The sequence below is a fragment of the Narcine bancroftii genome, chromosome 2 (assembly GCF_036971445.1).
Source record: "Narcine bancroftii isolate sNarBan1 chromosome 2, sNarBan1.hap1, whole genome shotgun sequence".
In the NCBI taxonomy this organism is placed as follows: Eukaryota; Metazoa; Chordata; class Chondrichthyes; order Torpediniformes; family Narcinidae; genus Narcine; species Narcine bancroftii.
Genome location: NC_091470.1, coordinates 240,212,092 through 240,226,633, shown reverse-complemented (window position 1 = coordinate 240,226,633; position 14,542 = coordinate 240,212,092). Strand labels below are relative to the sequence as shown.

General features: G+C 40.4%; 1 protein-coding gene across 3 annotated transcripts in view; it reads right to left on the bottom strand.

Moving 5' to 3' along the window:
- Positions 1–551: 551 nt before the first annotated feature.
- The window catches only part of bend5 (BEN domain containing 5), a 59,836-nt gene continuing 45,845 nt past the window's right edge, over positions 552–14,542 (bottom strand). Inside the window, exons 9-10 of one of the 3 annotated variants that reach the window (XR_011352066.1) lie at positions 820–1,202; positions 552–661 (exon numbers count right to left, since the gene is read on the bottom strand). Coding sequence is in view for 2 of the 3 variants with exons in the window: in XM_069920556.1 (XP_069776657.1) it covers positions 1,105–1,202 (98 nt within the window). In the remaining variant the exon portion in view is untranslated. Of the gene's footprint in view, positions 662–684; positions 1,203–14,542 lie in introns of those variants that run through there. The other 2 variants (XM_069920557.1, XM_069920556.1) reach the window with 2 other exon arrangements.

Genomic DNA, 14,542 nt, shown 5'->3' with positions numbered 1-14,542 from the left:
TAACTTTTGAGAAAAGGAAAGTTCATTTTTTAAAATAATTAAAATAAAACAAGAATGCGGAGGAACTCAGCAAGTCACGCAGCTTCCAAAGGAAGTAGATATATATTTGTAGATAGCCTCAGGGTATCACTGAACAGACCACATCTTTTAATGTTTGGGGATAAAGTCAAGGATTTTACACCTTTTACCTATTGATCTGGACTCCTTCTCCTGCCTTCCTTTTTTTTTGCTTGTACCTTGAAGAAGTGCTTAGCCCTGAAATATCAGTAATATCCCTGTATCTTTATCTCCTATGGATGCTTCAAGACCGGCTGTTTTTTCTACAATACAGAGTCTGCAGATTTTTGTGTTTCACAAAGGTCAAGGACTTAATTGCTCTAATTAATCTATCAACCTGATAGCTTTATCAATATCTTATTACCAAGGCCTTAGTCTATCAGAGACATTCTCTTTGCCACATCCATCCAACCCCTCTCCCCACCAACTCTGCCAATTTCAAGAAATTTGTCTCTAACTTTCCTAGTTCTGATGAAAAGTCTTGACCCGAAATGTTTCAATTTCCAAAATTTCCTGTTTTATCTGCTGAGTCTTTCCAGCAGTTTCCATTTTTAATTTACTGTTTCAGAATTTGCATGTTTCTGATCTTCATTTCCAAGGAAGGCTGTGTAAGGAAAGAAACATAGATCATAATTAGCTTGAAAATGGGTGTTGAAATATTCAAATTGCAGGCTTATTAATGAAATGATGGATAATTTTTGACAACTGGGCAGACAGAATGCAATATTCATTATATAAGGGGTTGAAAAGGTGGATGCATACAAAGAGGCGGCTACATCAGAAAAGGCAGTGTGATTCTCGACCACCCACTGCCTCTGAAGGGAATTTCTTTTTTTGTTTTCCTGAAAACCTGTGCTGACCATCAGACCAATATTTTCATGGATATCTTCAATATCTCACTCCAGCAGGGCATGGTATCCAATAGTTTCAAATAGGTCTCATTCGTACTGTGTCCAGTAAGAGAGTGGTGACCTGCCTACATGACTGTCATCCAGTGGCACTTATCCATAGTGATGAAGTGTTTTGAGAGGCTGGTGTTAAAGCCTGTCAGGCTCCTGTCTGAGAAATGATATGGAGCCATTCCAATTTGCCTACTGCAGCAGCAGATGCCATTTCATTGGCTCTACACAAAAGCCCTGGAACACCTGGAAAGCAAAGTAGATACATCAGGATACTCTTTATTGACGACAGTTCAGCATTCAACACCATCATCCCCTCAAAACTGATCAGGAAACTCCAAGACCTGGGCCACAACACCCCACTGTGAATTGGATCCTGGACAGGATCAGCGCCAAGGGGGGGCCTCTGCGGCCATTCCCCCCCCAATACGGTCACAGCCATCGCTCGCTGTCAGACCTGCCCCCTCCCGCATCACTAGTTTCCAGTTTGACGCACACTAGTGATTCTCCACCTGCCCAAGGCCACGTCACTAGCATTTGTCAAGTGTCAGTAGTGTCTTGTGATGCTTGAAGCAATAAAAGCAGCACCCCCATCTCCTACATTGGAGGGGCGGAGAGTGTTAATACTCATTGGCAGGTAGGTCCTAGATCCAACAGCACCCCCCACCCTGCAACTAGGTCCTAGATCCAACAGCACCCCCCCCCCCACCGCATCTAGGTCCCAGCATCCAACAGCACCCCCCCGCATCTAGATCCCAACATCCAACAGCACCCCCCAGCATCCCACAGTATTCCCCTCCTGCATCTAGATCCTAGTATCCAACAGCACTCCCCCACATCTAGGTTCCAGCATCTAATAGCCTCCCTCTAACATTCATTCTTGCACCAACCCCGATCCTGGACTTCCTCAACCCCAGTACAGATCAGCAAGAACATCTCCACAATCTCCATCAGCAGCAGAGCACCTCAGGGCTGTATTCTTAGCCCCTGCTCTACCCGCTGTACACTTAGGACTCTGTGGCTTGGTACTGCAACAACGCCATCTACAAATCTACTGATGATACCACAGTTCTGGGCTGGATAAAAAGGGATAATGAGTCAGTATACATGAAGGAGAGTGAAACTTGGCTGAAGGAGGTCTAACAACAAGCTCTCACTCAATGAAACTGGAACCAGGGAGCTGATTGTAGACTTAGGAAGGGTAAACCAGAGATGTACAATCCAGTGATCAATGAGGGATCAGCGGTGGAGAAGGTGAGTAAATTTAAATTCCTCAGATTCACTACCTCGGAGAATCTTTCCTGGACCCAAGGTTGGGACCAGAGCATATGTTAGAGGGGGCATTAGCAATTTTGAAGGCGGATTGTTCAGCTGGGGTGGGGGTGCTAACAGGAATTGCCCTACTCCTTCCCACGTCAGTAGCGTGTAGGTTGACACACGCTAGTCATGCAGCCAGGGGCAGGTGGAGAGTCGCTAACATGCGTCAAGCTAGTCGCTACTGACGTGGGAGGGAGTGGAGCGGGTCTGATGACCAGGGATGGCCATGACATGGGGGGAGGGATTAGCACCTTGTTTGGTGGGAGTACAGCACCTCCTTTGTGGGGCAATGCACACAGATACCTCCCCCCTTGGCACCGACCCTGCCTAGGCCCAACATACTAATATAATTATGAAGAAAGCATGCCAATCCTTCTACATCCTCAGGAGTTTGCAGAGGTTTGATATTGGTAACTTTGGCATACTTCAACAGATGCGCTGACCAGCTACATCACACCCTGGTATGAGGGTACCAATACCTCAGTGGAAAGCCCTGCAAAAGGTAGTGGACACAGCCCAGTACATCACAGGCAAACCTCTCCACACCAAGAAAATCTGCATGCAACGTTGCCATTGGAGTGCAGCGGCAATGATCGAGGATCTACACCACCTAGGATGTGCTGTTTTCGGTGCTGCCATCAGGAAAGGTGCCACAAGACTGTCCCATCAGGTTCAGGAACAGCTGCTACCACTGCACCATCAGACTCCTCAACAGTAGACCCCAGAGGCTCATTTAAGGAATATTACTTTGCACATTATTTATTACTGAATTTTTGTTTTCTGTATTTGCTCAGTTTGTTTACATTTCTGTTTTGCCAACATCTTTCTCTTCAGTATAGTTTGTATGACTGATAAGTAGAAATTTTGGCTGGCCAGCAGGAAAAAGAATTTGCGAGTTGTATGTCATGTCATGTATGTACTGTGACAATAAATTTGAAATTGAACCTTTACCTCTGTTTTTGCAAAATATCACCAGACCATGGCATCTCTTTGCCAGACTTTGAATAGCACACAGAGCTTTTCACTGTATCTTAATTCATGTGACTGTAGCTAAAATTAAAAAATCTAATATAACAAATCTAATTAATTCAAAAAAATCAAAATGTAATAAATCAATTGTGATTAATTTAAACAATATTAGAACAAAAGTGGCATTGATAATAATAGTTAACTTCATCTTGCTTTGCTTCTATTACTTTCACTGTTAATCAATAGTCTAACAGAATCAGAACTTATTGTCATAGACGTGTCAAGAAATTTGTCCTTTTGGGGCAGCATTATTGTGCATCACAAGTGCAAAAAAAATCACACTTCAATGCACTAAATAAATAAGTGCAAAAGAAGATTTAAAAAGTGAGGTAATTTCTGTGGATTATTGTGCATTCAGAAATCTAATGGCAGAAGGAAACTAGCTGTTTTGTACCATTGGGTGTTCATCTTCAGGCTCCTGTACCTCCTTCCTGATGGGAAAAATATATGGTCTGGGTGGTGAGGGTCCTTGATGATGGAGGCTGCTTTCTCAATACACTCTCTTGTAGATGCCCTTAATGGAGTAAAAACCAAAGCATATGATGGCACTGGCCGGGTTCTCTTTTCTCTGTAGCCTTTTCCTGTTCTGTGCATTGAGGCATTTCCATAACAGACAGTGATGCAACCTGTCACCTGTACAGTTTTTGGTGACATACCAAATCTTCTCAAACTCCTAATGAAGTAGAGTTGCCAGCAAGCCTTCTTCATGATTTCATCAACATGAAGGTCCCAGGATAAATGTTCAGAAATGTTGACACCCAGGAATTTAAAGTTTTTCACCCCTTCCACTACTGACTCCTCAATGAGGACTAGTTTGTGTTCTCCTGGCAGTTCCTGATAAACACAAAATACTGGGCTTTTGATTAACAACACTAGGTACTGCTACAAGGAACCTTTTCTCATTTATGTATTGTAATGCATGTCGAAAGAACCAAAGACTTGTTGATCCAAACCAAGGCTTTTATTAACTAAAAGACTAGAGCATATCACAAGTAGGTCGACCAGTCCAGAATAACCTGGTCTGGCTTGGAGCAATCCTTTAAGACCTGCCAGTAGATGTGGCTACACTCTCATCCAATCACAGTCATCCTACACTACCATCTGTACATATGTACATATACATATTGGTGATAGAATCTGTACTATCACATGTATATCTAATAATCAGAAATTTTTTTTTTCTTTTGATTCTTCTCCCAAAATTACCTTTGGGACAATATTGGAACTAAGCTTTTAATTTGTAAATAATGAGTCTTCTTTTAATAAACATGCATTTGTAAATACTTTATAATGCACACGATGAAAGGAACACTGAGTTGACCACTGGCCCTACAGCAGAGCATTCACACAGTCTACACCATTATGATTTCAGATTCGTAATCTCATTTTGAATTTTCTCTACATTTGTCCCTGCTTCGTATCATTTGAAAGGAATTCCTCTTCTTTATATAAACTAACTGATATAAAAAGCTTTTCTCTTGCCAGCCCTATTATATCTAATCATCTTTTTCAACATCCTTTGCAAGATACTGACTTTAATGACTACCACAGATTGGGTATTAAATGTTTTTAAGACCTTTTTATTTGAAACAATTTTACTTCCTTTGAATGATTGGTGGTAAAAATTTAATTGACTTTCCGCGAATTACTGAGGCAAACATCCTTGATACACTTTTTGATGTACAACTTTCTCAGAAAGGTTTAATATCTCTTATTTATAACAATTTACTTGATTTAAGAATTGCCTCATATTTTACAAACATTATTAGTGATTCTCAAGTTAAAATTAGAACCTTGACCTTTAATTGCTCTATTCAGATCATTTCAAGATGACGATGTTTTACTGACTCCAACTCAAAACCAAATTTTATCTTTTACTTTATTGACAGCCAGATGTGCACTTTTGATTAAATAGAAAGACAATACTCCACCTACACAATGGTAAAGTGATACTGTGCCTTGTTTAACTTTAGATGACATTAGATATGCCATTAAAGATTCAAATATTAACTTCCAAAAGACATGGGTCCAATTTACAAACCATTATCATAACCCAAAGTAGTAGGGTTGTTCTGAAGCTTTTCTGCTGTGCTGTCCATTTCCAAGTTGTTGTCACATGATTCCTATGTATCAGCTTTTAACTTTGCTTAGTGGTAGGGGTGCTGAATAATAAGGTTTTTTTTACTCCTCTTTTGAATTTTACAATACAATATATAACTACTGTTCAATTGTGTATAATGTAAACATCAAATAAAATATTTTAAAAGAAAAAAAGGAATTCAATCGTTCATCTTTATATTTAAAATATTTATAATATGAAAATAAAACCAATTATTTTTGTTCCCTTCAGAATTTTTTTCTTTTGAAATGTAACACTTTTTATGGTGTGAAACAAATAAAATCAAAAATTTAACTCAGCAGCTGAAGTACATGGTGGATAGTTTGATGGCAGGTTGTACAGGTTTCGTGACTCAAATACAGGTTGTGACATACCACTACCTAAAATTCTGAAAGGCATTGCAAGACATTATTCAAAGTGTGACCTTAGTACTGGGGGGGGGGGGGGGGGGGGGGTGGAAAGGAGAAAAGTTATGAAAATCTTATCCGGTTACCAGGACTGTTACGAGCCCAGAGGGCCCCAAAACCCAGCAGCAATAGATATTCACCAAGACAAATGGTTACTTAAACAAAAATAGCTTTTAATAATCTTTAAACATGAAAACAGGATCAAACTTTAACTTATTACTATTAACTTAACTAACCTAACCCCCTACTAATTCTAAGTGCACGTGTATGTAAGTTGTGTGTAGGTTCAGAAAAGTTATTTGATTCACAGTCCAATCTCACTTCTCATTCCTCCAAGTTTACTAGTTGCAAGCAATTCTTATACTGTGCACAGAATTTAACATTTATTAAGTTCACCAGGCTTTGGTGTTTGAAAGGTAAGCTTAGGAAGGTTCTTGTCAGTTTTCAGAGAGAGATTTGTTGTTCACTGGATACCCACAACTGATTCCTTGTAACTAGCTACTTCAGTGTCTTGCCGAAAAAACTTGCCCCATCAGGGTTTTCCCAGATGATAACCTCTTTCTTTCAGGTCATCACAGAGCTCCTTTTTGTTTCTCTTATTTCAAATGAAACATTAGGCAGCCAGTCCTCTCCTCTTCCAAATGGGGCTTTTCCACAAGCTTGCCAGCTTGTCCTGTTCCAGTCCCAGCTGCTGCTGAACTGTAGGACTGCAGAACTGAACTCCTCTCTCTCTCTCTCTCTCTCTCTCTCTCTCTCTCTCTCTCTCACTCTGTGCTTGCAAAACTACATGACCCTCTTAGAACAGCAAGTTCCACTCCAGACAGCCTGCGGCTCCAACAAGTTCTTTCATCTGTTGCCTTTTTGTAAACAACAATCCATTAGTGAAGTTTCTTGGGCACTCTCCAAAGCTTTTGCAAAGGCTCTGGGGCTGGCCTGTCTAGCATGAGCAGAGCGCCAGTATTTTAAATAAGATCTGTTTTAATGTGTTTGTAAGGAACCTACACTAAAAAAAACTGCCCCAATTTATCTCCCAAAAACATATCTATAATTTGTCACAAGGACCCTATTAATTTCTTTGTTTAAAAGTACTAGAATAATTTTTAAAAATTATATTCGGCAAACAATCTCATATTTTATCAGTCCACACAAACATCAAGAATGGGAAATCCAATTTTTACTTCAATCAAGCACAAGTTCTGGATTGAACATACAACTGTGCTTGTTTGATTAACAGTTTAGTTCAAAGATTTGTTCAGATTGAATGCTTAATTTTTATCAAGTTGTACAGTTGTATTGAGACTATTCGTTCTAATTATATCTGCTGTTCTCACCAATGATACAAAAGTGCATTTAAGTTTTATTACACAATTAAATTTTGAAATTGGAAACAGATTCAGAACTTGTTAACATTATAATTGTTTTTCAACTACAGTATAGCAATAAAAATTATTCCAAGGTGCACTGTGTTTTCAATTAATTTATGAGCTTCCATTTTTACAACCACTACTGGAGCAATGAAATCCTCTTCCTTTGACTAGGCCCATTATTCAATTAAACAACATGCTATGATCAACAAAATATTATCTGCACATTAATATGAAATGAAACTGTTCATTTTTATTGAATATCAACTGCCAAAAAGTACATTTTACCACAAAAACAATTTCACAAAGTAAAACAGGATTCAGATCATGGTATTTTACTGCTATCTTGTGGTCATAATGATTAATTGCAGAAATCTAGCAAAAACACAAATGCTGGAGATAACAGGTCTCACAGAGTGTGTGTATATATAGATACATATAAATAGGTGTGTGTGTGGGTGTTGGGCCTGAACACTTCAAGGTGTGAGTACAAAGCAGGCAGGCATCTGAATTAAAAAATGGGGGAGAAGGAAAAGAGCAGGGTGAGGAACACAAACCAACAAAAGGGTGATGATTGGACATACTGTGGATAGGAAAAATGAGAATTGATCAGGGGAGGGCAAGGCTCTGAATGTAGAGCTGGAGGAAAGGAAACAGGGGAAAGGGAAAGAGAGATATGGAGGAAAGGAGAAATAGAGATACATAGGGATGGAGCTAACAAAAAAACTGGAGGTCGATGTTAATGCCATTTGTTTGGAGGATGCCCAATGGAATATGAGGTGTTGTTCCTCATATTTGTGGGAATGGGGCAGGGAAATGTAATGGCTCATCACTGGAAAAGAGTCGAGGTGCCCAATGTGGTCTCCTCTATATTGGAGAGACTGGGTGCAGACTGGGAGATCACTTCGTAGATCACCTCCGCTCTGAAATAGTAGTGAACACCAGGGGTGTCAAACTCAAATTCACGGAGGGCCAAAATTAAAAACTTGGACTAAGTCGAGGGTCGAACTAAATATTTATTGAAAATTTTCAACAACATCTGCATGTTTTCTCTTCTTTCAACATATGTAATGTTAAACTTTAGGATATAACTTTAGGAGGATAATGTTACAGGTCAGGAGTAGGTAGCTCAAGTTCACCCTTTGCTTGACCTGAGGGAAACATATTTGGTCCCTGTGGAGATGTAGTCAGCATTCACAGGCTGTGTCCATTTTGGCCTGCATCAGGACTCAGCATTTCCTGCTCACTCCTCAGGCTCTATTCACCCTCGACCCACCATCCCTCTACCTGACCAGTCCTTTACCCAACCTCTACTCACCCCTCACTCCACTCGCTCTGCCTCTACCCACCCCATCCTATACACGCCCCTCTACTGCCTCTCCCCTCAACCTGTTCCTCCCTCTACCCGTCTCTCACCCTCTAATCACCCCTCCCCTACTCGCCCTGCTCCTCCCCTTTTACCTCTTCCCTATCCACCCCTCCTTCTACTCATCCCTCCCTCTAACTGCCCCTCGCACCACCATAACTTACCCTGCCCATTACTCCTCACCTACACCCTCTGCCCACCCCTGCTTACCCACCCACTCAGGCCCAGCGCGCTGCCGATCAGCCTTTGCGGACAGCCACCATCTATCTCTTCACGTGCAGGGCCGAACCAGCCGTCCCTGGGGTCCGCGCGGGTGCAAGCGCTGAAGGCCATGGCAACCGGGAGAAGTGCGCTTGCGCTGTGGAAGGGCCGTCCGGTGCCAGTCGCGCGGGGCTCACGCTGCCCGGGGGCCGTGCGCAGCCTGCCATGCCCGTCGCGCCGACAGGAAATCACAGGCGCTCGCCAATCCGCCGCACCGCTCGACAGGTGGGAGAAGTGACTGGTTGTGCGGGGAGCCTTCCAACTGGCTGCCGGCTGATGACATCGACAGACTTCTCGTGTTACAATGGGGAAGGATGTGCAATGAAGGGGGAGGATGGTGGGGGTGACATTACCAAAAAACAGCATCGGCTCTCGCTGCAGGGTGGGCCGCCTCTAATACATTTTTGAAATGATCTTGCGGGCCAAATATATTTGGCCCGCGGGCCAGAGTTTGACATGTGTGCTCTACACAATAAAGCCATTAACCTTATTTCTTACAATTCGACCCTATGTGATGTTGTTGCCTAGTCTGAAACTAATGTATTGGATTTATAGCTTGATGAAGGGCTCAAGTCTGAAATATTGGTCGTCTTTTTTATCTTTGCTATCACTGTTTGAGCTGCTGAGTTTCTCTGGCTCTGTGCTTTTACTTCAACCATGGTGTCTGCAGACTTGTTTTACTAATGTATTGGATTAATGTTTCAGCATCTACTCACCATTTTTGCAACTATTATCCAACTTCCATAAATTATTTTAAAAATTGGTATTAGATTTATACGATAGGCATCACACTGGATGAAGAGCATTAAAATTGTGGTGGTGACCATACAAAAGACTTAGAACATGTTTTAGTTGAGCTCTCCATGAAGAGTACCAAATAGACTGTCAAAACTATTTTTTTTCCATCAAAAATGAATAGAGCGAGTACTAAGAAGCCAAGGCAGCCAAAAACAAAGACTGAAGAAGCTCCTTTTCAAACAGGAACTTCAGGGAGCTGTGCAAAAATGGCGACAGGACCGGCAGAACCAGTAAAACTGGGGAGTTCGGTCAAGAACTGAGCATCATCCTGGAAAAAATTGATTCATAAGTGTTGAAATGGCGATAAGAGATATGATGGAGAAAATGTCCAAAATAAAAGAGATTGTTGAAGATCTGATGGAGAGAATGGGTTGAGCAGAAGTTGAATTGATGAAAATGCAGGAAAACCGAGGCTTTGGAAAAAGCTTTAAAAAAAAACGGGAGTCGGATCAACAAGGAACTGCTGGACAAAATTGATCATATGGAGAACTTTAGTCGATGGAATAATGTCCGAATCACTGGACTGAAGGGAAGGAATCGAGGGAAGAGACTCTGTGAACGTTTTTCAAAATGGATCCCACAAGGAAAAAAATTTAAATACAAGGATAAAGAACGAAACATGGGAGGAGTTACGTACAGGAACTATGAGGAACACAACAAAGACTAGATTACGTATGATACAATATAACTGGCTACATAGACTATATAATCACTCCTCAGAAATTAAAAGAGTGGGACCCAACAATATTGGATCGATGCTTCCACTGTAAACAAGAGACTGGAACAACATTACACGCATTTTGGACATGTTCAAAAGTTAAAACTTTCTGGGAAGATTTAAAACTAATATTAAATAAAATTAAAAAAAATAACATACCAAAAGATCCAGAATTTTTTCTGTTAAATAATATAAGAGAGAAAAAACTAGGCCTAAAATTAGATAGAGCCCAAAAAAGATTTTTTGCAGCAGCTTGGAAAATGGAAGCAAGCCTAAAAATATAACAGTGGCAAACAGAAATGAACAAGTGTAATCCATTGTATAAAAATATAGATACAATCTAAAAGACAAGTATACATTATTTGAACAAAATATGTTAGAAAATGCCGACCTCAGATCTCCATCTCCTAAAGTGATATGAATACAAGAACGATAAGATTTAAATATGTAAACGTGGATGATATGATTTTCTTTTTTTTGTTGTTTTATGTTTTAATTATTTATTGGTTTTTGAAGGGGGTGGGGGAGGGGGGGGAGGAAATATCACTGTGAGATATGGAGGATATCCATGAACACTTGTATATATTGTTACTGATATGGTTCATGGTGCAATAGGCAAAAAAATTACAGCAACAAAAACCACACAAGTGTTGGGAGAAGACGAATTTAGAGAAAAATTACATATCGAGAGAGCTCACAACACTCGGACTCAGAAGAGCTAATGATTAGAGACCAAGACTAGTTCTGGTGACACTTTTAATTTACCAAGAACGGAAGACAATTCTAGGACCAGCATATGATTATTCTAAGCAGAATGGCCTGCCCGAGGTTGATCATGAAAAGATATTATTTTTTTCATCACTTTAACCTGACCTTGATTAAACAAAGAAAAGAATTTGATGATGTGAAAAGACAACTAGGTGCTAAAAACTTGAAATACTCAATGATATATCCTGCGACTTTGAGGGTCGAAGTAGCGGAAGGGAACTGGCGAATTTTCAAGACTAAGAACGAGGTAGATGTCTTTCTGCAAAGTTGGATGCCAAGGGAGAAGATTGAGAAAATATTTATAACGGAACTAAGTAAAAATTGTATTATTTTATTTTTGCTAAACCGTTTTGTATTTATTGTTAAATGTTGTGTGTTTGGAAATGTTCAAGGAAAGCTCAGTAAAAGGGGAAAAAATCTGGGAAAAGTGGTAGCAGGCTGGAGATTCCGGTCTAAGGGGGAGAATGGCACCTGGAGAGGAGTAACAAAAAATGATGGTGCTAAAAGGGAGGTGTTCTTCTTCTTCGGGAGATTCCGCGAGCGTTTTTTTGCAGGCTTTGTATATGTATATGTCACCGTCAGGGCAGGGACATTGTGTGCTTTTCTTAAAGGGATAGGATCACTTTATTATTTAAACAAAGAGATTTTACTGTTAAAAATACTGTTTGAAGAAGAATATGGATAGAACTTTAAAATTTATTAGTCTTATTGAATAAACGGGATGGTGAAAAGAAATCAGGTCTTTTTACAAGAAACACAACTTAACAAATTGGAACATGCAAATTAAAGAGAGGATGGATGGGGCAAGTAATATAGTCTTCTTTTGGATCAAAAGCAAGAGGTGTAGTGATTTTAATTAATAAAAAATATACCAATAATAATAGGGGACATTAACCAATCAAGCTGAAAGATTTGTAATGGCACGTTATAAAATTTATGCAGATGTTTAACAAAAGATGGAACACTCAGAAATTAAAGTTGGGAAATTTATGATAAAAATGATAGAACTAAGAACCAGGAGACAAACATCCAAGGGATAAAGCTAAATAGTCATAAACTGAAATGGAAAAAAATGGTCAGCTTGGACACGAATGAGAACAGTTAGATATATATGACACAGGGGCCCTGTTAAAAACAAAGTCAATGCTGATCTCAGGGTTGAATTTTATACATAAGGAAACAATGCTTCCAATCAGGACAATCCTGCAGACACAGCTGTAGTGAACTGCTTTGTCATTACATTTCTCAGTCAGACAGGTATACTTGCCTGATGACTGCATGGTGTTAATTTGAATTGGCAAATGGTGAAATTAATTACCTCAGCCCACATGCAATAAGACTGGACGTTGATGATGCTCATTCCCGATAACATAATGTGAGTTAATTACCAGGCAATCCTAACCTCCCAATAAAATTGCATTATTACTTCCAACAACCGGAAACTAATTCATAAAACTGCAATAAGACTATACAAGATACATTTTATGAATCAGTACACTGAATACAAAAGCAAAGCTTTTATATATTATGTTTATAAGGCCACAATTCCAATTTTGTATCTGGTTTTGTCTGACATTTTAGAATCAGAGTCATGGAGAGAATATAGAAGAGAATCTGGAGGATTATACCAACGGGAATGGTTAGTTATGAAGATATTCAGACATTCTTTCATTGTTTTGGTCAAAGATATCTGACTTAATAAATTACAGTTTAAAAAATCAGAAGGACTACAAAATTGAAGTAGTAGCCTCAATGAGGGCATAAATTAAAAACCCGAAGTAACAAAGGGAATATTGAGAACTATGAAATTCAAATGGATGTTTAATGATGTTGTGGTCAGAAGTGGTGCCGGTCGCCACTGATTACAGACGTGGGGTGGCGTGCGGGAGTAATAGCACGTATTACGGGTCAATTCAGAAGACTATGTACATTGTGACGGATCTCAGATGCAGGTGGAGGAAGAAGAGACGGTGTTGAGATCACCCATGTGGCATAGAGCCAATGAAAAGGTAAGGGGGGGGGGGGGGTTTGGCAGGGTGGTGTTTGGTGGGATGAAGAATTCATTGGGTCTGAGAGGAAGAAAGAGTTGACTTCATTTTCTACTGAAAATGAGTGAGTGTATTCCTTAAATTGTGTGTATACGGGGAAATTATAGTAGCTACAAGTGGTGACTTTGTGGGTTCACAAGACCTTCTAGCTCAAAAAATAAATGGAAAGAGATGAAGATAAACTCCTTACAAGACCAGCTGAGGCAGACAAGTGAGAGGAACCCCCCTTTTTATCAACAATGTGCTGGTGTGGTTCACAATCCTTGAGGTATGTTTCTCCACCCTGAATATTACAAGTCAGAAGATGAAATTCTGTTTACTTGTGGCTTGTCTTCCAGAGCAGATTGCCTGTGAAGTGGAACATATCCTAGTTAATCCAGATGATAACCTCCCACACGAAATCCTTAAGGCTGCTATTCTAGAGATCCATACGTTGCTACTTGATGACGGCCTAGGTGATAAGTAGTCATCACAGATGCTGAGAAAGTAGCACAGGCTAGCTGGGGTGGACCCTATTCAAGGGGATGTATGAAAGCAGAGATTCCTCCAATGTTTGCCTCATCAAGTACTAGGACACTTGGTGTCTTTCGCACATCCTCCCACGAGGAGTTGGCGAGATATGCCAACCTTTTTATGTTCACAATCTCTGCAGTAAAAATAGAAGCATGGCCATTCCTCCTAGTCAGCAGGAGCAAATGGAGCTGGAACAACTGCTTACTGCACCTTGTCAACCAAAGATAACTGAACTGGAGCAGCAAATGGCAGGTCAGGCTTTGGCCACCCAATGGAATTCCTCCTGCCTGCCTGGTTGGAATCATGCTGGTTGAGAATGTGGAAGAGGTGACGGGTAGTGCATTTGCTGGAAGCACTGGAAATTTGGCGCTACTGCCTGGTCCTGCCAGCCACCTTGTAGAGGCAACTGCTGCATATGGGCACTTCGGCCACCATCTCTTCCTCAAAGACAATTTCTTGGGTGTTCACTTCTTGTTGATTCTGGTGCAGACATTTCTGTGGTTTCTCCAACCCCTGAAGAGTGCAGACACCCTAATATGTAATGTGTTCAGTCAGTTGTATAGGATTCTCATATTCAAACATATGGCCAGTGGTCACTCACGTTGGATTTCATTTTCAATAAACCATTTCAGTGGGTTTTCATGGTTGCAAATGTGGAAAATTCCACTTTGTGGGCTGATTTTGTGTCATATTTTTCACTGCTAGTGGATTTAAAGAATTGCTGTGTTGTGGACAGCAGCACTTGTATGCAAATGAACCGCATTTGTCATTCCTCCAATGTCATCACCTGCCTGACGATCCTCCAAGGGCTCCTGTCCTTTCTGAACATTGCTCAAGCATTTCCCTTGCCTAGTGACCCCATCGTATCACTATAGACA